This window comes from Meleagris gallopavo, chromosome 1, assembly GCF_905368555.1.
Source record: "Meleagris gallopavo chromosome 1, MGAL_WU_HG_1.1, whole genome shotgun sequence".
NCBI classification, from domain to species: domain Eukaryota; kingdom Metazoa; phylum Chordata; class Aves; order Galliformes; family Phasianidae; genus Meleagris; species Meleagris gallopavo.
In genome coordinates, this window is record NC_139404.1 from 8,588,403 (window position 1) to 8,614,894 (window position 26,492).

At 36.7% G+C, this 26,492-nt stretch overlaps 1 protein-coding gene across 2 annotated transcripts in view; it reads left to right on the forward strand.

Moving 5' to 3' along the window:
* Window positions 1-11,753, forward strand: part of SEMA3D (semaphorin 3D) — a 142,498-nt gene extending 130,745 nt beyond the window's left edge. For both annotated transcript variants that reach the window (XM_010715211.4, XM_010715144.4), the window contains exon 18: window positions 8,725-11,753. In XM_010715211.4, the coding sequence (XP_010713513.1) occupies window positions 8,725-9,138 (414 nt within the window). In that variant the 3' untranslated portion in view covers window positions 9,139-11,753. The remainder of the gene's footprint in view (window positions 1-8,724) is intronic.
* Window positions 11,754-26,492: the final 14,739 nt, after the last annotated feature.

The window sequence follows — 26,492 nt, forward strand, 5'->3', positions numbered from 1 at the left end:
ATCATTATCCCTAAGCATTGCCTGTAGCATGGAAGGAGGTGTCCAGAGAGGAGGCCATCTCAAAGTGGAGACTTGGCCCAGGTTGCAAGAGTGTGGGGATATAAGGCACCTCTGATTTGTCTCCAGGTGAGACACAAAACACAAGTCTGTATCTTGACTATGATGCAGCAGTGCTTTCAGGTTTACATCTCTTCTATTACTCGTGCTTTGGATTGGCAAAGATTCTTTCCTCTATTGAGAATAAATATCTCATTAATTTATAGACACGCTTCCCACAAAATGCACTGAATATCAAAGGAAGGAGATTACTGGTTTGAAATACCATCTCTAACCTCCATTACTCTCCACACTTGGAAAGAAATTGTGGTCTTTTGATTAGCAGGCCAACCATACTCAGCCACAGATGGTTGAAGTGAAAACCCAGCTAGAAGTGTATCAGCCTTTAAAGAGCTATGGGCATTCATGGTTTGTGCTTTAATTGATTTACCTTTAAGTGTCTTGTACAGAAGACTCAGTGCTCAACTTCCCTAAGGCAGACGTTTGCAAATGAAATTACATATTTGATCAGAGAAATGAGTAAAGTATTTGCTTAATTCTAACCATGTGTTGAAGACTCATTTTAAAATGCATTTAAGGAGGTACTTTATATATGTATATATTATTGTTATTCTGAACAGTAACTTATGTCGAGTTTTGTGGAGACTATATCAAGTTTTTGAAGTAATTTATTACATCTATAGCATGTGTCCTCAGAGCTACAAACTTTACTTGAAAAAGTCTCTGTGAAGAATGTAATATTTCTGTATCACAAGAAGTACTTTGAATTTATGAAAGCTTCTTACGAAGATCTGCTTCTGACTTTTACCCATGTCAATTTAGAAAAAATAAGATCAGTGGATTTTCTCCTAAATCACAGGGTCGGGTACGCACCTGAAAGTCGGGAAGCTGAGTTCATGTTATCGTTCTCTTTTGTGTGATTGTAGAGCAAACTTCAGGTCAAACTGACTTTTGAACAAAGTCATAGCAGGCTATAAGCCTATATAACATAGCTTAATTTAAGGTTATATCATTTTTTGCCACTATTCCTATTTCTAAAATGTTCGTTATGACAATGCTTGTACCCCTACTTCCCACATTTCTCCAAATACTGCTAAGTCAGACAGTGAAATTCCAATGCTGCAGAAGTGCCCAACTTGCCAAGGATGTGACCTAGAGAGGGAATATGGGAATGTGTGCATATGTGTGATGGCATTTGGTTCTCCAGCAAGCACACACAGCATACATCTTTGCACATTAGCAGCCTTCCACAGCAATGTTTACTGGGCTTGCTCAGTGTAAACAGTCTGACATCTGTTTGTATGAGAAAAGTAAAGCTTTGCTAAAAGGCTAGATTAACCTTTGAGGCAAATTTAGAAGAAAATTTGAAGAAGAAATCTGCAGACAGATTTTCTACATTATAAATGCTAACAGTAGGCAAATAGCTTCTTACCACATATTGTCCCTAAAGCCATAGCAGTGTTTCTGTGATCAAGCTTTGATAAAATAAAAGTTGGAGCACATGTTCCGGAACTCCTTGGGGTGGTTTTGTTAGTTTATTTATATATATATACACATATATATATATATATATATATATATTTCAGTCTTTGAAGACTACAGCTTGCATAAATGCATATGTACACATTGACAATTACAGGATCAGATCACTTAAAGACAGTGTACAGCCATTACTTTTGCTTAATTTTTGCCAGAGGAACTCATCCTGAGCAAACTCATCTTGTACACTTCAAATCGCCATGTTGAGACATTTCATTTTTAGAAGAAAATGAAAAAAAAAAAGATCTTTTTTAAGTAAAGATATTCATCTGTGAATATAATGTTTTCAAATGCATGTACCCAAAGTTGAATTCCTAATTTCAGAGATGGCTGTCTAAATAAAAGACCTAATCTGTAGAAATGCTAAGAAATCTCCTGTTGGAAGCAGTGAGAGCATTTGCAGGTTAAAATGTTAAGCCCTTTTTAATTTGGGCATCTTTAGATTAAGGTTTTCAGTTTTTCTAATTTGAAATCTAGCTTATCAGTGGAAATGAGCTCATTGGTATTAGAATTTAATTTGGAGACTTCCTGAAAAATTCAAAGATAGTCATAGTAATTTACTTTCTTTACAAAAAAATACTTCAGTTTGACTGAAATAACATATGTGACAACAACAGGGTAGTCATATTTAATGTGTAGCTTGATCTTTGCTCAGCCAGTGCCTCGCCATAACTTTTCCCATTACAATTATATTTTCTGCTCTCTCTCCCTTCCTGCAGCAGATTTCTCAAATAACACTGTGCATTATTTCAATGCGTGTCTTAGCGGTGTAACTTATTGTGATGACGATACCATGCTTTGCAAATGACTCTGTGCACCTGGAACTTAGGTTACGGACTTTTAGTTCCAGGGCTGTAACTGCAATGTCTCAGCAAGTCTTTAAGCCTTGCTTTGCAAATAGACAGCTACGCACTACCCCTGACATGTACTACAGCTTCCTGAGGGAAGGAAAAGAGCAAAATCCAGACTAGATGGGAAGCACTGGGCCCAGCAGGATGTCTCTGACATTTCACCCTGTGGGTCATGGTTCAGAGTGTGACTTCCAGCCACAGCAACCTGTGGGGAGGGACAGGATCTCCTGTGGTACAGGAGCTGTCACCAGGTCATTTTGCTGCCAGTGGGAGTACATTTCCCTGTAGTTTGGGGCTGTTTTAAGGTCAGGAGTCAAATATCTAGTGCTTTTGTGTTTAGTGCTACTCACGCAATTGATCATGTTTGTTCCTGTGCTTGCAAGGTTAGTCACTGAGATGAAGGAGAGCATTTAGGCAACTGGAGTTCATAAAAAAAAAAAAAAAAAAAAAAAAAAAAAAAAAAAGTAGGAATGCCATTTATTCATAATGCCTTAAAGTGCTGTAGTTTCCTGAAGCTTAAACTCTGATATTTATTTATTTTTCCTGGAATTCCTATGTATTAGGTATATAATAGGTGTCAGGACTAGAAAAAACAAGTGCAGGACTCCCTGCAAAGCCATTAGTTTTGGTGCCCTGTGGCTCTGGAAACTATTAGACCTCCTGCTTTAGGCTGGCCATCACTCCGAGCCTCCTGGGGCTCCAGGCCTGCCAAGCTGCTGTGCTTCCACGCGGGGGACAGAGCAAACCATATGGTCTGAAGTGACAGAATAGACATGGATCACTTTTAGCTCTCTCTTTCCTCCTCTTTTCATAACTGGGGATGAAAATAGATCCACCAAATGCAGAAAAAACTTCCATCTTCTTCTTCAGCAGTTCTCACTCTTTCTCATATCTCTACCCCACCAACTGGGCTGTGTTTTTGCTGACAGACCCAGCTTAACAACCATCTGATGTTTTGGCAGGTACAGGAGTGTGACCCACCCTTGGACAAGACATCTAGTGGGGCACAAGAGTGTGGCTTGGCTACCCACTGAAACAATGTTTCCATTCCACATTTTAGCCAGACTAAGCTGTTTTTCAGGTTATTCAGGATCTGTGTCCTGTTCACTTGACCTTAGTGGGCATATATTGGTGAATGAGACATAAGTTTCCGTATCTTTGTACGGCTGGAGATTTTTGTATCACGATGATTGTGAGTTTCATTGTGACACACATTTGCTCAGCAGTATCTTGTGGTAAAAGGCCATAGATTCATTGCCAGCCTTAAAGCCTAGAAGTCAAACAATAGCTGAGTAAGGAAGTGAACAGGCACCAAGATGTGAGTTTCCAGTAGTACCCTCTGTCAGAGGAATAAAGTTCAGTGTTTGTGCAGCAGATGTACACTTAAACCTTGGGTTGATAAGAAACAGATTAAGAGAGAGAGAAAATAAATTTATTCTGCAGACTAGGGACTAATTATAACTCTCAAGCTTTCACTATTTTATTTTATTATGACTCATTTGCTTGGCTTTTTTTTTTTTTTTATAATACCTTGAGATTTTTAAGTAAGACTAATATTTTTGACAGTTTCCTAATGGAGAAAAAAGATTTTACTCTGAACTGCTATATAAAGTAATATTTCTGCTTTGATTTGAATATACTGGAGAATAAGAGTCTAAAAATTAGTCTTAGAATGAGAAGTTAACATCACCTTGAGCATAATAGGAGTCATGTTTCCACCTTGTCATTGTACCAACAGCACCCTCATCATTTTTTTCTGTGGCTTCTAAGTAAATAAAATGAGATTTAAAAAAAAAAAAAAAAAAGTGAAAAATTAACAGCTCAGCTGTGTTGGAATTACATGATCAGTTTACTAGGAAAAGAGAAACAAAGTTACATAAAATAATGATTCCAGCAAAAACAGTAATGGTTATTTCCAGTCAAATGGTAAGGATAAGGAATACAATAGGAAAACAAAGTCAAATGTGAATTCTTAGCAAATGTTCCTTACTTTCCTTTCTCCTCCTTTCAATTAGTTCAGGGATTGCTGCTAACCCATGATTACACCAGCTTTACCTCGAACATTTTTTTACATGGTGATTAATGAGGGAAGGCAGGCTTTGAAGCCACTTTTTTCTCCCTGACAGGTGCAGTGTTTTAACTGTGAAGGAGTTGACATGTGAATTATTTGTAAAGAGGGAGCTATCTAAACACATCATTAGCAAAGGACAAAAGGCATTGACCTAAACTGGTGCCACAGCACTTTCAAATCCTTGGTTGTTTTCCAACTTACTGATTGTTTAAAGATTTGCCATCATTATTGGCAATGCCTGTTTTTCCTCTATTGTTAAATCAGTTTGTGAAAATTGAGTATTTGATTTACATGGAAATATTTTTTCCTTTGTCAAATATTGCCAGTATATATAGCATGTGCTATACTTCATTTAGTGTGGTTTCAAGAAAACTGTTTACCATATACAATTTACCATCAAAATACGGTCAAAAATCTGCTAAGAAAATCCACTAAGAAAAGTAAGTTAATAGTAATCAATTGCTTCATTTTTGTGGTTTACAACTGGTTCCCTATTGAACAAAACTATTTATCTCCTGTTTAATTTTTATTGTATGCTCAAATTTAAGCATGTCAGCAAGCTTTTATGAACAAAGCCTTTGTGCTTCTGAATTGCTAAACCCTACTTATAAATATGTAAGAAGAGCTATTGATTATAACATATCTGGGGGGAAAAAATGGATCCAGAGTTGACAGAAATAAAATGATGTATTTTATCTAACTAGTTTTTTTACCCTTCTTAAAATTTAATAAAATATGTTTTACATCTACAGCTCAGAAACCAAAGAGCACATTAAGCATTCAAGCGAAAGGTTAAAGATCTACTACCAAGTAATGAAATGCCAGGTGTTTATGAAACTCCAGAGCCCTGTGGGGGAAAAAGTAGAGAGGAAAGACAGAAAAAGTTCTGAACCTATGGGTAAAACAACATAAACAGGATACCAAAAAGAGAAGTGAGAGGGAAAACAATAATGAAGTGTTGCTCAATACGTGTGAAATCAGAGCCCTAATTTCATCCTACCAGAGGATAAGAAAGGAATGAAAGTGAAGGCCCAGAGAAGAAGGTGACAGTCACCATAAATCAATATCCAAGGTTAACATAGGACACTGTGTAAGAATGCTGCTTCATTAAAAATAGGATTCCTGATGGGCTGGGATTAAGGGACATAACCAATTCAGACTCTTAGCTTTCTGTACAGTATCCCAATGCAGTGGGGCACAACTCCATCAGTTAATACATTTACAACTTGAAAGGGACGGCCACTACACAAATGGTAAACAGTCACGAGTAGCAGGGTGCTGTACTTGGGGGTCCAGTCATATTTTCAAGTCTAGATCTACCATTATTCTGGCTTCCTCTCATTGCAAATAGGCAAAGCACAATCAAGAGCTCTCTGGCCTGGCGCCCAGCCAGCTAAAAGAGCCAGCTGGAGCACTTCCAAGTGTAGGAGGTGCACAGCTGTCAAGGCACTCTAGACTACAATACTGGCAGAGCCACGACAGGCAGATGCTACTGCTGCAATTGCATTGAGCCCTGAGCTCAAAGAGATCCATCCTGTTTTCACTCAGACAATGTGGGAACTGGGTCTTTGCACAGAGCTTTATGAAACCCAAATGTCTTCCAATTATCTTCACTTTTCCATCTTTTTCTTTAAATTCCTCAAGTAGAGATCTGTAGGATTTTCCATTGTTGATAAGAAGTCTGGACAAAAAAAAGAGTTGCTTCCTTGCTATATTTCAACAGCCAATCCAATTACTTTCTCCTGGCTGCTGCTCCTGCTTCTCTTTCTGGAGTGAAGCACCACAAAGAATCACCTGCCCTAGACATATTTCTGCCTACAACTACTTGTCCTTGGATTCATTTATGCCTTTTATGCTCCTGCTTTTACTGTAACTGTAAGGAGAGTACATTTACTTGGAATATATATAACCATCTGATAAAATTGAAGTCTCTGCTCTATGCTGTAGCTTCTCTGGGTGGAAAAATGTTCTATTCTGGTTTGTCTCCCTTCTATGTTCTATGTCTGCTCTTCTGTCTTGACCATGATTTCTCTGCTTGAAACTCAGTGTAGTAAATCAAAAATGGCTTGTGCTCATGCAGCACCTGTTGTCAGAAAATAATCTGTTTTCCAGGAATTTGCAGAAATTAGCATGATTCCACTCTGCTGGTGCCAGTAGGCATGATTATATCCAATTTACAAACAAAGGATCTAAAGCTCAGGGTAGACCCAGCACCATCAGCTGGTGACAGGGGCCAAACAATACTTGGCCACAGGAATAGGCAGCCAGAGCTTTGTTCTGATACTGGCTTTCATAGTATTTGATTTTTTTCTCTCTGATGCAGTCAAATCAGTGGTGCTCACAGGCCTATATCTGTCTACTTACTTACATATCTACCTCCTGCCTACCTACCTATCTAAACTAAAGATTACTGAAGATGTAGCTGATGCAGGCTTGCACAGAAAATTCTTACTGTGTGGATGTCTCATTTAGATACACGTGTATTACTTTTTCTGCCTATCTTGAAATAGTCTCTCAGTCTTTAATCCTTCCAGATTTCTTATAATAGAATATTAGAAAATAGAAAAGCAAAAAGCCTTGGGAGGTCATTTCAGCCTTCTCTTTGCTCCGAGAGACCCTGTTATGAAAAAGTACCACTGAGTTAGAATCATAACAGATGGAAAATCATATGTATAAATACATTTTTTCCCATGGAATAGAGGAGAGAATCATGTGCAGATTTTTTACATAAAGAAACAGTATGTAGCTTACCCACTGTGAATAAATCTAATTTAGTCATCTTTATGCCTCCATGATCTTCATCCTCTGAAGTTTGCTGGAGGGTCAGATGTGCACTCTGGGAAATTTTCCAGATTCTGTGTTGGTTCTGTCTGCCCCCACCCTGGTTTTTAAATCCAGTTCTCAGTCTTATGGAGTTTTTCTACATTATTACAATACCACCGGCAGCGCTGAGGCTGTGCTCAGGGCTCTGGTTTTGCTGCAGGATGAGCAAGTGGCATCTTTGGTGTAGTTGTGTGTTGCAGCCTCTGTGCGGCAGCAGCACATCGAGTGGCGAAAGCTCTGGTGGAACACAATCGTTTTCAAAGGTGTTGGACACTGGGAGTTAGAGCTCTGCTTTCAGCCTCTACCTCTGATACTAATCTTCATATGATCTTTGGCAAAGCACTTATCTTCTGTGTTCCCCAGCTGCAAAAATACTTCTGTGCCCGGTGCCCCATCCTGTTTTTCATGTTATTTATTTATTTTATTTCACTAGTTTAGCTTAGCTCAGAGTTAGGTTATTTTGGAAATCATTTTCAGATCACAGATATAGCACTTAACTTACAGTGTTATTACTCTAAGGGGCACCTTATTTTATAACATGTCATACTGTGTTACGTTCTTGGAAATACTTGCATTTGTAAATGAAACTGCATGTCCACATTAACAGTCTTTTTTCTTTTTTTTTCTGTTTTCCCCCCTGTAAGGTTCTTCTTCACAGATCTTAACGTCAAAATGATGAAAGAATTGCACTGGGTTGTTGTTGTCTAAACTCACTGGGAACTTTTAATCATGTCCCAGTGAGTCAAAGATAGGATTGGCTTCCTTTTATAAATTGCAGCTGATGAAAATAAAAATTATTTTTTTATTATAGAATCAGAGATTCAGACTCACAGAATTATTTGAATTGGAAGGGACCTTTAAAGGTCATCAAGTCTAGCTCCCCTGCAACAAACAGAGACATCTACAGCTAGATTGGGTTGATCAGAATATTGAAGCATTTCATTTTAAAAATCAGCAGTGCTAGTTATTTTCAATGCAATAATATCTCAGATTATTCCAGGTATACAAGCACCCTCCTTTACTGGAATTATTACAGACACTTCAGAAAAAAAAAGAAAAAAAAAGTTAAAAAACAAATGAGATTTATGGTGTTACACAGCTGCTCTTCCATGGAGAATCCTATCTATTGCATTCTGGTTATGAGTGCTACTGTCCATCCTTTCAGCTGTACAGCATGTATCTTTTAATATTGCATGCTGAAATGTCACTGATGCAGGTGATACAGTAAGTAGCAGAAACTCAGAAATTGGAGGATCTCATCATGGGATGGGTGTGCTTTGTATCAAACCCTACCTTGCCTCCACTTCTGTATTGCACTGAATATGTGTTCTGTGTTTGCTGATGACATTAGTGTATCACACTCTTTTCTGTCCAACCCCACAGCTGAAGGCAGATGAAAGGATCATCAAAACAGAGCATGGGCTGCTGATCCGCAGCTTGCAAAGGAGGGATGCAGGAGCCTATTTCTGCAAAGCCCAGGAGCACACCTTCATCCACACCATTGTGAAGCTGAATTTAAATGTCATTGAGAATGGGCAAATGGAAAGCACCCAGAAAACTGAGGATGAGGAGGGTCGGGTGAGGGATTTGCTGACAGAGTCCCGGCTGAGGTACAAGGACTATATCCAGCTCGTCAGCAGCCCCAGCTTTAGCCTGGATGAGTATTGTGAACAGATGTGGCACCGGGAGAAACGGCGACAGCGAAACAAAGGTGGTGCCAAATGGAAGCATGTGCAGGAGATGAAAAAAAAGCGAAACCGAAGGCATCATGAGCCAGCCAGGCCACCATCCACATAGTTTGCAAACACTATTTAAAGAAAGGACACTTTCCATGAAAAAAATACTGTGTTTTGTTTTTTTTTGTGCATCTTGCCTATGAATTAGTACTGCTTCTTATTGAAATATCTCATCATTGCTATTAATTTGTACATGACTGTACAATGGGGTTTGATACCTTATTGGAGAACCACCCACCAGGCAATAATTCCAAATGCATTCATTAAAAAGAAAAGATGTACACTTTGAGCTAATTTCTGGATAGCCTGAGGCTACATGAGCTGTGTTCTCCACTTTCTGCATAATTTTCACATAGGATTTAGTATCCATGTTCCCATGTTAATATCTGCTGCCACGTTCCATCCCAGACATGGCTCCATTTCAGGAGAGGGCAGATGTATTCGTAGTTCTTTGGCATCTTTCTTAATAAGAAGCATGGTAGAAATGTGTGACAGATCTGCAAAAATACCCACTAATTTACCCATTGGGCTTCTATACAGTCACATGGGTTGGGGTTTGCTAGCACATAGAGGCTCAGCAAAAAATCAAATTAAGTACTGGCTTAGGGACAACATTGATTTTTCCCATTTAAAAAAAAAAATAAAAATGAAAGCATAATCATAGTTTAGGAGAGGGAAATTATCAAGCCTTATTCATTTGAGTTTGATAGCCATCAGTTTGCAGTCCATCTGCCGAAATGAAATGTTGACTCTAATTGAAACTGCCACTGAGATGCTTGGGAGTAAATTTCCTAAGTGGTGTGTGGGAGGTATGTGCCCAAATCCTATTAACAAATAATGGGATTCCTGCCTGTGCCTCTCTCATATCTCTAAATATTCACTGGCTGTATCTCTGGCCCTTTGCTAGCCTCATTTTACGCAAAGGAAAAGAAAAATAAAAGACAACAAGAATGCTAAAACAAAAGACGATGAGGGAAGATGTTTAGTAGCTGAGACCAGTGCTCTTGACACAGAGCTGACATTCCTCAGATGTGTGTATTCTTTGGGATTTTCTCCCAAAGGTCTTATGTATTTTTAAGTTGAAAATTTGCCTTGTTGGAATTGATACTTTTATTATAAATAAATAAAACAAGAGATGTCCATGTGTAAATAAATCTTGTAAGTTAGAAATATGCTATGTACTATGATTCCATTTGTAAAGTGTTCCTTGTGCCTCAGTTTGTATTTTGGTTGTAACAGTGTAAATCTTTTCACATAAACAAAAAACCCTCTCCTTATTCTTGTCTATTTGACATCATCACGGTTTCACTGAATTTATTCCTGATAGGAGCAGCAACAAACACAAGCTCAAAATCAGGCCTACTGTCTTTTCTCATAAGTCACAGCCCTCCCCCCTCCTCCTCTTCCAGCTAACCCCCTCCGTTTTGCCTTTCATGCCTTTTTGAGTGTGAAATGACAAATTAACCACTTCTTCACATGGAAGAGAGCTTCGATGGATACCAAAACGACAGACTTTACTCATTTCTCATGCATTCTACCAATCTGGAGAGCAAAATCTGTGGGAAACCCATGTAATTGGTGAGCACCTCATTAAGGAACTGAGAACGCTGCCTCAGGAAGTTGTAGGTTCTCCTTTACCCATGCTGATGTTTGCGCATGCATTCTGTTCTGAGTTGATAACCATGTATATATCATTCTCATCACTGTTCATTTCCTTTCCATTGAAAGTTAGACATGACAATGTGTGCATCAGACTTCAGAAAGGAATTGCATCTTACCCATGCTTCCTGTAAGACCTGAAAGTTGCATTTGCATGCATTGTACAAAAGCCGGTGATACTGTATGTCATTAATTTTAGATACTTTTTTTTTTAATAGGAGATGATATGTGAGTTAATTAGGAGATATTAGATAGCATGCATACACTGCTTTGATAGTGTATAGCACTGAGTGCTAATATTATAAAATATGTCTGTGGAGAAGAGGGAATTTTTCATCTCAAGACTTTTAATTAGCAGAGAGACTGATGCTGAAGACACTACCCAGGAGTACACTACTTTGAACACCTGCCCAGAACTTTTTTCTGACACTTTTGCAACACAGAAGGCTCGTCATTTTGAGCACCTTGATTTTAAGGCTAATTAAGACTATTTAAAGGAGATCTGAGGGGCTATAAAACTACTAAATGTAAAGCACCCTGTGACTGGGATACTCAAATATTCTTGGCTGGAATTTTGTGATGTCATAATACAGAACCTGTGCAATTATTATTGGATTTTTATCAGTCCATTAAGTCCCATTTCTCTGACTCAAACATTAATTAAATGTGTGGAATCACAGCAAGGCTATGGAATAACACATGGTCTAGGTTTACAGGGATTGACAAAGAGCCTACTCTTCTCTCCAGCAGTGACACAGTACTTTAATTACGGCATTTCAGACAACTGTCATCTCATGTTTATTTAAAATCAAATCAGTTCCTTTCTTCCATGTTTTGTTTTTTTTTTCCTCCATGAAAACTAAATCACTTAATTTATGTTTAGATATGACTGGGGGCATGTATTCTATGAACGAAACCCCCACACTGACTTTAGTAGAAATCCTGAATGACTAAGTGACTCAGTGCTGGGAGCAGTAGATTTTAATGCTTGAATTAAAATGTTATTACTCTTAAAAACTTTCATTTCTTTTATTTCAAATGTTGTTGCAATGAGATTCTTTTTTAAAGAAATGACCTCATCAGTCTGGGTAGCATAAAACCCCGAGAGAGATATAAGGACACTTCCATTATGGGGGAAAAAATTCAATATCCTCCAAAGCAGTTGGCTGTATTGGGTTCATGCCACTCCAGGGAGAATATTTAATAATGTTGCACAGATAAAAGTCTGTGTTTTGATACACTGGATAAGAGGTGCCCTAAAGCTGTCAGGGCTAGCACAGCTTCTTATGCTCAGTAGATTTTATATGAGCAAGGTGACCAAAGGATGTTGGGGACCAGGGAGTGAGCAGGATCAATCAATGATCACCAGAAAACAGGTTTTGTTAGGCAGGACTAGGTTAGTAATGCAAATCCAGGAGGTGCCATGGTTCTTTCTGCAACCTGAGGTCCAGACTGAGGTGCAGAGGATGAACTCATGCAGAAACCAGACCAGCAGAGGATCAAAAATGATCTTCCTCTTTTCAGAAAAGTTAATCTTGTGTATAGTTAAGGGCTAAAACCAAAATCTGCCTAAAATTCAAACTGATGATTTGGGGATCTGTTGGGCTGCTCCAAGCAGTACTATGAGCCACAACAGGCTCATAGTTAAAATGAAACTGAGCCTTGCCTCCTGCAAGAGCTCAATAAAAGTGAAGTTAAACAAAGTTTTGGTCCATGGTGAAAAAAAGTTGCCTCCACCTTAATAACTGTAGTTTTTAAACAGATCCCTTAATGCATATGATACAACATGGATATTTGTTTACAAATGCATTCAACCAGGAGTCCAATTATTAATAAATTATCTTTTCTTTCAACAAAACATTTCCACTGACCCTGCTTCAGAAAATGGTCAGTGCTTGACTGCAGTGGTTTTAAACAGGTTTCTAGAATAACCAGCAGAATGTGAGCTCTAGTTATAAAAATACTGAAAACTGACATAATCTTTAAAGCCCAACAGGGCTCTAAGCTCTGTAAAGATCTTGCAGTCAGTTTAAATAAAACAGAAAATGGGATTAGCAGAAAAAGGAATAAAGTATTAACACTTATTGTGATAAATTAGTTGAATTACTGGAAACTTCCAACAACAGGTGTGAATGTGTTCATGCCATAAGCAAATACTTTTCTCTTAAAGCAGTTAAACCTACTCTAGCTTGAGATATCTCAGAATCTGAATTCTTTCCAGTTCATACGTTGATTTTGGATCTGGTTCTCATGTCACTCACAATGAAGTAATTAGGATAAAGACTGCATCTTCACTCTAGTTCACATGCTTTTGAGATCAGAAAATCCCTACAGTTAAAAGGCTATGAAGCATTTACTCTAATCATTACAGGTATTGATCTACATTTAATGTTTCAGATAACTAACTACTGCTTGTTATTACTGCTCAGTTATTCACATAATAAGCCCATGTGTCTCATAATAATGTCTCAACATTTAATAACAAGTAAAGCAAATTGATTTTACTGAAGTCTTTTTATATGAGCATATGTGTGTAGCAGGACATACACAAATGTGTTATGTTCATTTTTTAACAGAGGGTAATTACAAAAGACAAATGTGATTTTCAAGTGTTAAGATTCCGATTGGTTTCCACTGACAGCGAATATCAAAAGCTTACTGGAACTGAATCACGGTCTAAGGAGATTATACCATAGTTCTAGTCTAGTATTCAAACAGCCAAAGCTGTGTGCTGCCCTGAACCATGTATTGCCTAGTTCTTCTTGTAATTGAGGAATGGAGGTCTGAGGAATGACATCTGCATGAATAGAAAATTAAGCCCATCTGTCTCTCTAATATTTTGTTACATTTTAAAAACCTTAAATGGTCTCTATTGTAATATTTTACCATCGTGTTGCTAATATTACCCTGCACTAGGCTTCTATAACCAGATAGTGTGACATTCTTTGCAACTGTAATCCAGTTTTCAAGGCTTGTAAATAATTTCCGCCTAGCGAACACTAAAAAAAAAAAAAAAAAAAAAAAAAGCACGTGTGACTAAATGACACCTGACATGGAAATGTGTATGGAGCAAAGGTGTGTCATTCAACTCCTCCATGTGGAAAAAATGACAGGCATTGACATTCATCGACACTTGCTGAATATTTATGGAGACCAAACAGTGGATGTGAGCACAGTGAGGTGGTGGGTGCTGTGTTTTCAGCAATAGCAGCAGCAACACTGGGTCACCACCACTGATGCAGATTGTTAGGAGTGCGACATGCAGGCAGTTGTTAATTCCTGGCAGAAACGTATAGCTGATGGCAGCGGCAATGTAGACAAATAGTGTTTTGTAGCTGAGAATTTGCTATAAGCAATAGTGTTATTGTGCTCTTCCTATCTGTTGTACTTTCCATTAAAATAAGTCATTGAATCATAGAATTCTTAGAGTTGGAAAGGGCCTCTAAGGGACATCTAGTCCAACTTTCCTGCAATGAACAGGGACACCACAGCTAGATCAGGTTGCCCAGGACATCTCCAGGGATGAGAATATCCATCATAACACTAGGCAACCTGTTCCAGCACCTTACTGCACTCACTGTAAGATAATAAACAGGAGAAATTACTTTCAGAGTAATCTATGTACTTCTTTGATTTTTCTTCCCATGACTTCAGCTCGTTGTCTCCTACTTCTGTGTCAGGTAACTGCCTCTGTGTGGAGAAATATTGCAGTATCTGGTATTTCTTTGGATTATAAACCACCTTACAAACCCAAGGTATCACAATTTGCCTTCAGACAATGACATTCCTAAGCATCAGCTTTTGCATTCAGCTGCAAATGTAAACCAAATACCGTGAGGTAAATTGGAGACCAGACGGGCTTGCATTTACAAATGAGATTTTTGGGACTGTTACTTAAAGCTCTCCTTTTGCCTTTTACATATGTGATTGCTCAATTTACAATCAAAGTATTTTGTTCTTTAAAGCGTAAGATTTTCCATTTTCTATAAGATACAGAATAACATTTCCATTTCCTTTCCTTTCCTTTCCTTTCCTTTCCTTTCCTTTCCTTTCCTTTCCTTTCCTTTCCTTTCCTTTCCTTTCCTTTCCTTTCCTTTCCTTTCCTTTCCTTTCCTTTCCTTTCCTTTCCTTTCCTTTCCTTTCCTTTCCTTTCCTTTCCTTTCCTTTCCTTTCCTTTCCTTTCCTTTCCTTTCCCCTTCCCTCCCCTTTCCCCTTCCCTCCCCTTTCCCCTTCCATCTTTTCCCTTTCCGTTTTCCCCATCTTTTAATTTCCTTTCCCTATTCTCATCCTTTCCTTTCTATGTAGTTCAGTTTTTTTATTTGTAAACAGATACCAAAATGTTAAGATTATTATTTATTATTAGTTATTAGTTCTGTTATTTATCACTTGCCAGAAATATAAAAATACAAATACATTAACAGAACTTCAAAATTTATATTTTCTAAATTTATTTTCATATTTTAAAATGTTTTACTTAAAAAAAATCTTTATTAAATTGCTTTTCATGATGAAAATATTTTTTCTTCTTATTTTTTTTTTTAATAAATCTCTGCTTTCAGACCTGACACTCATTTCAGGAAAAGATGGGGAAATTCTATGTGGAAGTGGAAGCTATTTCATATTTTTATCAAACATTTTAAAAGGATTAAAAAAAGAGGCAGCATCAAAAAATGCTCACATCCTCTTTTGGGAACTTAATCTGTAGAAATGAATTACAACAATCATAGTTACATTTTAATAGTGTCTGTCAACATATTTCAGCTATAAAAACTAGATACAAATCTATGAAAATACAAATTGGATTAGACTATCTCCAAATGTTTTTGGTTGTTGTTTTTTTTTTTTTTGTGGATGATGCATGTGTCTCCATTCCACCTCTCCCAGTGGCTATCTCAGGATGTATACTGGCTGGGAAGAAAGGAAGAGATTATAAAAGTGTATCTCCAAATTCCAAAATGAAAAGTCATACTAAATGCACTGGTGATAAGGATTATGATTAATACCTCACATTTGACCAATAACGACTACATTTTCTCCTAAGGTGAAATTCATCACTTCTTCTGAAGCCCAGCACAAGAATTATATGCCATATGCCTTTTTTTAATTCCTAAGACATAAGGATACTTGGTCTGACCTTGTGAATGGGGTTGAATTTCACTCTGTAGTGTAACTTTCTGTAGAATTATATGGGTGAAACATTTTGAGAAGTGTATCTATTTGTAAATGCTGCAGCTAAATGAGTTAAAATGATAACTGTCACTTATGACTAATAATAAGCTGTGTTTGCCATGCCTGCTGTTTTACTGAGATTTCAATCATACACTCTTATAAAAAAGTGACTGAAACAATGTATATTTAATTTGAACTCTAATAAAAAACAAATTCTGAGTTTTGGCTTATTTTTAAAATTTATGTCAAACTACAGAGTAAAATATGAGCTTTTAGAGAAGCAAAATCTGCATTATGTCATGGAAATGAATTGCCTTGGATGTTAAAGCAAGTAACTTAAAATGTTGTACTTCAGAAGACTTGCCTATGTAAGGGCTTCCAGAGCTTTAGCCTTCATAGAGAACAAGCTTATGAACAACAGATTAAATCTATAAAAATGGCTGCAAGAACCCATATGCCTCAGTTATTTGGATTAATATGTGCAAAGCAATTCATAATAGACAAGTCTATGTTTATTAATTTAAATACAATAATAGCATTTTAATGCATACATTTATAGATGATTAGCAACTACTGTTGTCCTTAAAAACTGCACTGTCATTGTTTTTTACAGATGCCCTCAAGACAAGTCAGTCATCTATTCATCTTGGACAGCTTCTGGAACACTTTGGCTTTAAGGGACTGTCTCCAGCCTCCTCAGAGTGTTTTCAGGATTGGGATAACTGGGGAGAGGAAAGGGCTCTTTGTTTTTCTAATGAAGTACTGTAACCCCCCTACATGGTTATAGAAGAGGGAGATTTCTGAGAGAAACTCTTTAGGCCGGAAACAAATAGGTTCACTGGTCCAGCTCCTTTTCTAGCCTTCAGTGCAGCCCCCTGTGTTTCACAGGATTTATTAAAGGCTATGGAGGGTACTTTGTTAGCAGACGGTCAGCATGTCATTCCCAAGGACATCCTTGGTTCCCAAGGGCATCCATTGGTGCACTCAAGGATGTCTGCTTCTCAATCCCATGCTGTGTCCATTAGACCTCGATGCTTCTGACCCTTTGCTGAGAAAGGTCCCAAGGTACTGCTGGCCTGAAAGCTGATGCCGAATCCCAACTGCGGCAATAGCTTTCTGCTTACCTCCATTCCACCTGCAGTTGCAATTGGATATGGTATTCTTCATTTTTGAGTCTGAACTCTCATTTCTGCATTCCTGTGCACTGCTAAACAGCTGCCGGGTTCCCCTACTCCCTCCCCACAGGTGGCTGTATTTGATAATGTCTCATGTAGGATCAATCTTGGTCCCATTGAAGTAAGTGGGAATTCTGCCAGCATGTCCCAGCTCTGGTCCAGCCTCCAGCTGGTAAAGCACTTTCAGCCCCTGCAGGAGCAGAGATGCTCTGCGCAGGCTGCCTGATTACCCAGGCTCATTAGCAGAGATGAGTGTAAGAAATAAATTCTTCAGCTCCCTTCTGCAACTCGGTACAAACTTCCATGCAGCATGTTGTGTGCACTCACAGAGACAAAAGCTAATTAAGCTGAAATCTGTCATTTTCTCTGTAAGGATTTAGCAGGGTCAAACTTCAAGACAATTAGTGATGAGTCTCGGTAATGAGCAAACAAGTTCTGCTGCAGTTGTTCTGACACTTTTCCAGAACTGACTGGCTTACTGAGCAATCTCTGCTCCTCTCTTTGCAACGTGTGGTGCCTCTCTCCAGGCTATTGGAAACCAGAAGTGCTGTTAGCTGAGGAAGTCTGTGCTTAAAGTAAGAGGTATGAGGTAAAATCTGTCCCTTCATGATTCAAATCATGGGAAGTGTTCTGGGATGTGTTCACACACAGAATCCATATGTGCTGTGAAAACAAGCAACTGGGAGCTAACAGTCTGTTCATAATCATTTATACTTCTGCACAGTAAAATATAGTGTAGACGATACTATGGGGTTCATGTAGTTACACCATAGAGTAATAACTGCAATAGTGCAGAACGAGAGTCTGCATCTCCTAGGCACATTTCTGCAGAAATGCTCCTCAAACACTGGATGAAAATGTACACCAGCACACAATTTATGATATGCTAGTACACATTATCTCCCTGTCTTCTTTTTGAGTAAAACTATTTAGAACAATTTGAAACTGAATGTATGATAGAAAAATTTGGTGAGCATTTTTAAGAGTTGCTAGATGAAACTTCAGTGTTGTTAAGACAGGAAACGACAAACTTTGACTCTTTAGACAAAGTTTGATTCTTTACCTTGCAATAAAAATGTTAATGGCTATCAGTTTTTATATTTATGAGTGTTGCAATTACAGTACATTACGTCTTCCAGTATTAAATCTTTGTTCACATGTAGAAAAGAAAGTCAAAAAGAGCAAGCTGCTTCTTTCTTGCTTATTACTTACAAGTAGGTGTGGTCCATTCTTCTATGAAAACTTGGCTGCACCTTTTTCTTTTTCTTTCTTTTCTTTCTTTTTCTTTTTCTTTTTCTTTTTTCTTTTTCTTTTTCTCTTTTTCTTTTTCTTTTTCTTTTTCTTTTTCTTTTTCTTTTTCTTCTTCTTTTTCTTTTTCTTTTTCTTTTTCTTTTTCTTTTTCTTTTTCTTTTTCTTTTTCTTTTTCTTTTTCTTTTTCTTTTTTCTTCTTTTCTTTTTTTTTTTTTCTTTTTTTCTTTTTCACTCACAAAGAAAACAACCACAGTCACTCAGTGTTTGGACTGCATCTGTTAACACATAATAGACTCACTTCTCTCCATGATTGGGATTATTCTCAGTGATTTCAAGTTGAGCACAGGTGTTGGCATTTGCAGAGCTGAAACTGTTGTTTTAGCTTCGGAAGTTGACAGCTTGGGCACATAGGAGCCTTTATTAACATATTCACATGAGGGCCATTGTCATGATGGTTTATTATTTAAGGAAACACAGAATTTTGTTATGGAATCAAAGTAATGCCCACTTTGGGTAATATACATTTTGCTCCATTCCCCAAAGCATATCAATAGATGAAGGCTTTCTGAAGAGCAGGTTTCCAGATATATTACAGGTTAAGTTGCAAGAAGATAACAAGAAAGAGTGAAAATTTTCCTTTAATAGATCAAAGGCTAGATTTTCTGTCTCTTGACCTGATACAAATTAATGCTCAGAGTGTATTTTAATTTATATTTTCCAAAACGCTTTTAAGTTAAGGAAGGTATGGATGATATAATTGTAATATACCTAGGGCCTGCACTCTTTGCAATCTGTGAGAACTGCTGTTGCTGATTCCAAAGATGAAAATGTATCTAGTAGGGTCTAATATATTTTTAAAAAGCACCACTACTTCCTGTTAGGTGGAAGAAAAAATTACACCCACTGACATTATTTGATGCTTACTGAATGTTTCTGGAGACTGAATAGTGGATGTGAGCACAGTGAAAGCTGGACTGTGTGTGCAACATTTTCCCAACAATCATGCTATTACAGCAGTTGTGGGTCAGCTCTGCTGGTGCAGATATTTACAAGCGCAGCATGCAGTCTCTTGTTCATCACTGGTGAAAATGCATAGCAAGTAGTAGTAACTATATTAAAAAAATTGTGCTGTGTAGCTGACAATTTGCTCTATCAAACAGTGGTATCGAACTCTTTATATATGTTGTAGTTTCCATGGAAATAAAGAGGAGGCATTACTTTCAGAATAATCAATATATAATAGAAACAAAACCAGCCACACTTGGGAACTACTTGTGGCATGAAATTTAAGACCAATTTCTCCAGGATGACCTAGATTGATTCTGCAGTTATATACTTTAAGAAGACTGTCAATCCAGTGTTCTATAGATTAAATGAATGCTCAAAAATCTGTTGCAAATGCTGTTGGGCTTGAAATATTTGCAGAAGATTCGCCAAGAAACTGTACAATTGCAGCATGTGTAAGGACTTCTGAATTTGCATGAGTCAGAGGTGCACTGGGAGTAACCTCAACACGGCATGCTACAAAAAACATAGGAGGAATATTGCCAGTCAATGTTATTTTAGCCCTCAACTGACTTCTTTTTCCTTCCACTTCTGCCCCCTTTTTTGCTTGCTTTTTTTTTTCTTTTTTTTTTTTTTTCCCACCTCACTCCCCAGCTTTTTGCAGGAAGCCCTATCATAAAATTCAGAGCAAATAACATGCTGGAGACTAAGCAGCTAAAACAAAAGTTTTGGCACTGTGTTGCTGAGTGGCAGTGAATCGTATTGAGGACTGAGCCCTAATTCACATTAGTACTACGGAGAAATGAGCAAACTCTAAGCCTAAATGTAGCTATTGAATTCTTTTTTTCCTGCATTTATCTGAACTTTAATTGCAAAAACAAATTCTCAGTGCATTTGAGCTACAGTTGAGCACGGTGGTATCTGCAGTATGCCACTAGATAAAGAGGAGGATAGCATCAGTAGGTCAAAACCCAATGTTTTGAACAGGAAGGAGTTTACTATACTTTTCACTTTTCAGAATGTTCAGATCTTTTTACCTCAGTGTAGTAATGGACTAAGCCAAAATCTTGAGGATCTCTTTACTCTGCTTTAAGACAGTTCCAGAAAAGAGTTTGAGTTTCTACTGACATACCTCTTATACCTTACAGAAGGTAACGTCAGTGTGGAGTATTCAGCCAGTTTAGAATCATATTCTCCTTTCAGATAGAATGAACTGTGAGTGAAGTGTTTGCACAAGACAGGAATATTGCAGCTTTCATTTCAAATGGCTTTCTTTCATGAAAAGAAAATCCTAGAAGAACATAAATATGTAGTTGTTGCAATTAACATTTTTGAAGCTGTGTATTGTTTCCTTTGTCCTTTTCTCTTTCAGCTGGAAAGCATTTTTTTATTTCCTGTCACAATTTTTATCATTCTTATTCCTGAGGAGATGGCATAACTTAAGTTGGAGCACGCTTCAAATTGCATTCCTGATCAGGAGATTTAAAAGACGGTGAAGAAAATAAAAATATTTTATTTTACTTACTACAATATAAACTTATTTTAGTAGAGGTGTCTTCATATGAGGAATTCACAATTCACTTGTTGCATACTTCAGCTTCATTCCTTGGTCCTTTTCAATGTTTCTAAAACACCATATGAAAGTCCTCCACAGTAAATGAAAATGCTCTGGAAAATGAGTGGTAGGAAGCACATGCTATTTTACGCACTGATGCAACTTCATTCTGTTCTTATTAAAAATCTTTTTTCATGAGTTCTCTTGTCCTTTTTCTCCACACATGAGCCTATTTAACGACACTAAATCTTCTGGGTTTTATTTTCTTGCTTTTGTTGTTTGTATTATGTGTTCTGCTTTTGTTTAGACTACAAGGAGGCCGTTTTTATTCATAACAGAATTTAGGATTACATTTATGGATAGAGGTTATTTGAAATTGGAAAACATAATATACAGAATCTGCCAAAATTTCAGACATAATGTGGGAAGTTTGGTTTATGCAATGTGCAACCAGTTGGCTAAATGATTCAAAAGGAACTCAAAGACCTGGAATGTGTATGTGGAAGACTGCTACATGTCTTATGCTGTTTTGTATTTTGTCATACACTACGGTTATGCAAATAACAATCTTCTTTGCTTGCATAGTACAAACTTACATTTAGTTACAAATCTGAATTTTGGCTGAACATATATAAGGCATATATACATGTTAAAACAATACATGTGATAAGACAATCGAAAAGATTTAAGTAAATCTAAGTCTTGAAGAAGCATACAAAATTTCTAGCTACCACACCTTTGGTGCTCATATGATATTGATAAGAGAAGGGAATTCAAAATACGGAATCTTGTTCATAACTTTCTGGGAACGATGAGAGATGTTTGCACAACTTTAAAAGGCACATCTTAATATGTATCATGACAAGCATTTGTAAGGTAAAATCTAAACTATCCAAATGACAAGGAGTGTGTCATGAGCATCACTGTTTCCGAGAAGGCAGAGTGAATAAAAATTCTTCTGAAATGAAAAAAGCAATTTTCTCTTAGCCTCGATAAAGAACTAAAAGAAATGATAATATGTTTTTCTACTTTGTATTATTTTGGGAAAAAATAATATGCTGTATATCAGAAAAAATAAATAAGATACGCAGATGTTGCATATTTGTCCCTATGTCTTTGTGGACATTGTTGCAAGACTATAATCTTTAAAATGGAAAAATAAAAAGCTTTCAAAGCATTTTCCAAAATGCTTTATAGCCCATACACAAGGATCTCATTTTATTATAAAAGATATTGTATAAAAAGCTATTGGCAAAAGTCATCATTATCTAGCTGTCTCATTTGTAGCTTTGCTTCCTATTGAAATATAGGATCCATCTGCTCACTGATGGCAGGTTAACTGCCATCATTCCCACTTGTTTATCACAAATGATATATCTGAAAGTACCAAAAATCTGATGGAGTGAAATCCCAGCCTTTGGTCATTTCCTTAAATAATTCACAGTGAATTTAGTCCAGACTGATGTACTTCCAGTGTATTGACTGAATTACAGCTTCAGTAAGTTCAGTTTGATCCTCTATACATTTCCAAAGCATTTTAAAAAATGCCCTCCTTTATTGATTTTTCTAATACCCTGTTTACATTTGTGCCCCAATTCAGTGCCCTGCAGTTGCATTTGAATCTGACTCATATGCCTAGCTTACTTCTGTGTTACAAAGACAGCTTTGCTAAGCCTTAAAATAAGTGTACTGTAGAGATCAAAGAACAATAGCTATGAAGTCTGAGACTCTACAGGCCAAGTTTATGACTTACTAGCTACATGGATCTTTATCGTAGACTGAATGAATCTTAATGTGACTTACAGATGTAAGCTATTTTTCTGTAGGCTGCTTTTCAAATTTCAAGAGTTCCATATCTAATATTATATAAATATGGAAAAAAAGCACTAAAACATTGAATCTATTTTAGTCTCATCAGTCTAGATAATATAATAAATACCCAGGATTCTAGTTGTAAGTGAAAAAGTTTCCTAATCTTGCTGTGTTTCATAGGTTATCTGAAAGTTAATTCCAGAAATGGGTGTTATTCAACAATCGTTAACCCCCTGTCCCTTTCCCAGTCCTTTATCCACCGTTAAAAATAATGTAAAATCCCAAAATTTAAAAAGGTGGTATAGAGATCTATAGAGTCTTTGAGGTTCACTTATCTCCATCTTTAATTCAATTAACACTATTTCATCCATTCTTCTTAGTCAAAGCCATTCTAAAGTTTATTCAGGTGAAATCCTTCTTCTGATAAACCTATTCATGAGGTGCTAGTGAGCATCATTGCTAAGAATGGCCAAATGCTGCCACATGCGATTCCCAAAAGGCTGAGATGGCTGGGGATATTCAGCCTGGAGAAGAGGAGGCTCCTGGGGATTTATCAACATCTATAAATACCTGAAGGGAGGCTGCAAAGAAGATGGAGCTGGGCTCTTCTCTGTAGTGACCAGTAACAAGACTAGAGGAAATACAAACTGGAACACAGGAGATTCTCACTTAGCATTAGGAAGCATTTTTTTTACTCTGTGGTTGAGTGAGCACTGGCACAGGTTGTCTAGAGAGACTGTGGAATCTCCAGTTCCTTGTAGATCTCCAATATAGTCCTGGACACCTTGCTCTTCGTGTCCCTGCTTGAGCAGGGGTTGGAGCAGATGGTTTCAGATGTTCTTACCAGCTTCAACCACTTTTATGCTACCATATGCTTACAATAAAGATATCTTTTTATTATTCAAAATTCCTTCCAAATTAAATGCTTGAATTAAGAGAGCAAGCAAAATTCAAACTCCCTATCTCCTGCTTTTTGGCGGAGTATTCTTCTTTAATCTTAACAATGTTGTATGTGGCAGTGAAGTATCACATTTTTGTTGTACTGAAAGACTGCTGCTTTATATATTCATTTAACATAACGCACTACATGGAAATGATCACAGATTCATTTTTCTGGAGAAAAAGAAGCCCAAGGGCTGCATTGTATTTCCATGTGACTTGCCCAAAGACACGTTCACTTTATAACTTTAGAATCCCATACCATTAACTGACCTGCACTAAGCAGGACTCTCTTAAACAAGTTGTCTTGTTGAAATCTTTTGACCTCTCCAAGATTAGTTAGCAGGTTTTGTGAGCAGGGCTGAAAAAATGGACTGTAAGTTTTAGTTTGACATTATTCCTCATGTACAGATTCTGTGTCAGAAAATAATTCAATTGATTAAAATAAAGCAACTTCTATTCAACATCAGCTAAACAAATATAGAGTAAACTACATAATTTCAGAGTCTAATAGAACAAATTGTCTTTTGAGAACTTCAAATGGATCTATGAATATAGAAAATATTGTGCTAAGTGAATGTCACTTAATCTAGTGACATATTTGTTATCAAACAGCATTTTATGTGAAACTTCTAAAATTACAAATTCATGTACAATTAAATTTATTTTAGTTGCATAGTGTTGCTGGAATTCATGATGAGATTTCCTAGGTTTTTTGCCAAGTAATTTAAGTGTTTTGCGAAGTCACTCATATTTAATTTTGCAACTTCTCCTATATTATTTTAAATATGGCGCATCTCAGTACTTCAGTGTTTACAAATGTCAGCTAGTCTAAATACCAAACAGTTAGTTTGTTGCCTAGAATGAGATGGGAAATAAAAAGACAGAAAAAATAAAAATTATTATTATTTTTTTAAAAAAGCAACAACAAAAAGCCTTTTTGCAAATCAAAGTAAAACTTGTTCTGAGATATCTTTTTATCTTTTTCATGAGAATATTTGTTTATTTTTCTAAATACATCAGCTTAGTGTCAACCATTACACACTCTTATGTTCTTTGGCATGAAAGAATAAGAATCCATTGGAATTGTTTTTTTGATTTACACTGAGATATTGCCTTAATCTAGGAATTCAGTGTTTCCAGGGAGTATGACTTCAAAGAAAAGATTTTCAGAACCATAGCATTAAACAGTTTCTAACATGATCATGAGGAACTGACACAAATACTTCACTTTTTCCTATTTCCAGCTAGGAAAACACTGCTAAGCATCATTCCAATGCCTTGTGGAGACAGATGGCATGTGATAGCAAAAGACTATTTCAGACTAAAATATGCTCAGTCTTTATTCTTATCATTCTAATCATTTTTGCCAACTGTCCCTTATTATAGTAATTTGTGTGCATATTTTCTCTGGAGTCTTCTTTCAAAAACATAACCCAGACTTCTAACATTTTTCGTGCTTCTGTGCTGAACCAGATCAAACCTGGGTCACCGAAGGAAAGATGCTTATATTTTCTGCATGTGCATTTTGCCACCCTGTTCATACCATTTTAAATATCTAGTTAAATCCACACAAGCTGGTTTTATTTGTGCATTTAACCTCTGCAAAGGTAAGACCAATAAAGACCATATCCAACTGTCACTGTGTTAGATCAAGATCTCAGCACAAACATGTGGTACAGAAAGATTTAGGTGTATAACCCTGGAATCTGGATTTGTGGCATAGAATTTCTCATCTTGGTAAAAGATGTGATTGTCAGCCATACAATTTTCTCAGCTTATATAGCTGCAGGTTGGGTATGACTATAGCTATCACTGCATATTATAAGTAGAAAAAGACCAGAGTTTTATACGCAATCTTTCTGAATATGTTCCCCTGAACAATTTAGTAATTAAACCCATCTTAATACAATTTTACTGACTTCTACTATCCTTGAAGGAAAAATGCTGACTGACAACTGAAGGTTTTGTTTTCTTGTTTTCCATGGGATAATATGGAGTGGTAAAATACACTTCTGTTAATTTCTTCTACTAGAAACATCAACTTCTGGAGACAAAATGCTTCTCTAGGATGAGTGGTTGATCAATTCCAGTATAGCATTTCCAATGAAACTAAAAAGTATAGATATATATTTTTAAATAAAGTTTTAAATGTTTCTTTAAAAAACAAAATATATATATGAACATAATAATCTGACAAAACCCTGCACTGTCACTCTATTGACAATGCAAAGGAGATTATTACAGAATAGATCAGGACAAAGGAAGAAATTTCTTCTTTCTTTCTTTCTTTCTTTCTTTCTTTCTTTCTTTCTTTCTTTCTTTCTTTCTTTCTTTTCTTTCTTTCTTTCTTTCTTTTTCTTCTTTCTCTTCCTTCCTTCCTTCCTTCCTTCCTTCCTTCCTTCCTTCCTTCCTTCTTCTTCCTTCTTCTTTCTTTCTTTCTTTCTTTCTTTCTTTCTTCTTTCTTTCTTTCTTTCTTTCTTTCTTTCTTTCTTTCTTTCTTTCTTTCTTTCTTTCTTTCTTTCTTTCTTTCTTTCTTTCTTTCTTTCTTCTTTCTTTCTTTCTTTCTTTCTTTCTTCTTTCTTTCTTTCTTTCTTCTTCTTTCTTTCTTCCTTCCTTCCTTCCTTCCTTCCTTCCTTCCTTCCTTCCTTCCTTCCTTCTTCTTCTTTCTTCTTTCTTTCTTTCTTTCTTTCTTTCTTTCTTTCTTTCTTTCTTTCTTTCTTTCTTTCTTCTTCTTCTTTCTTTCTTTCTTTCTTTCTTTCTTTCTTTCTTTTCTTTCTTCTTTCTTTCTTTTTCTTCTTTCTTTCTTTCTTTCTTTTCTTTCTTCTTTCTTTCTTTCTTTCTTTCTTT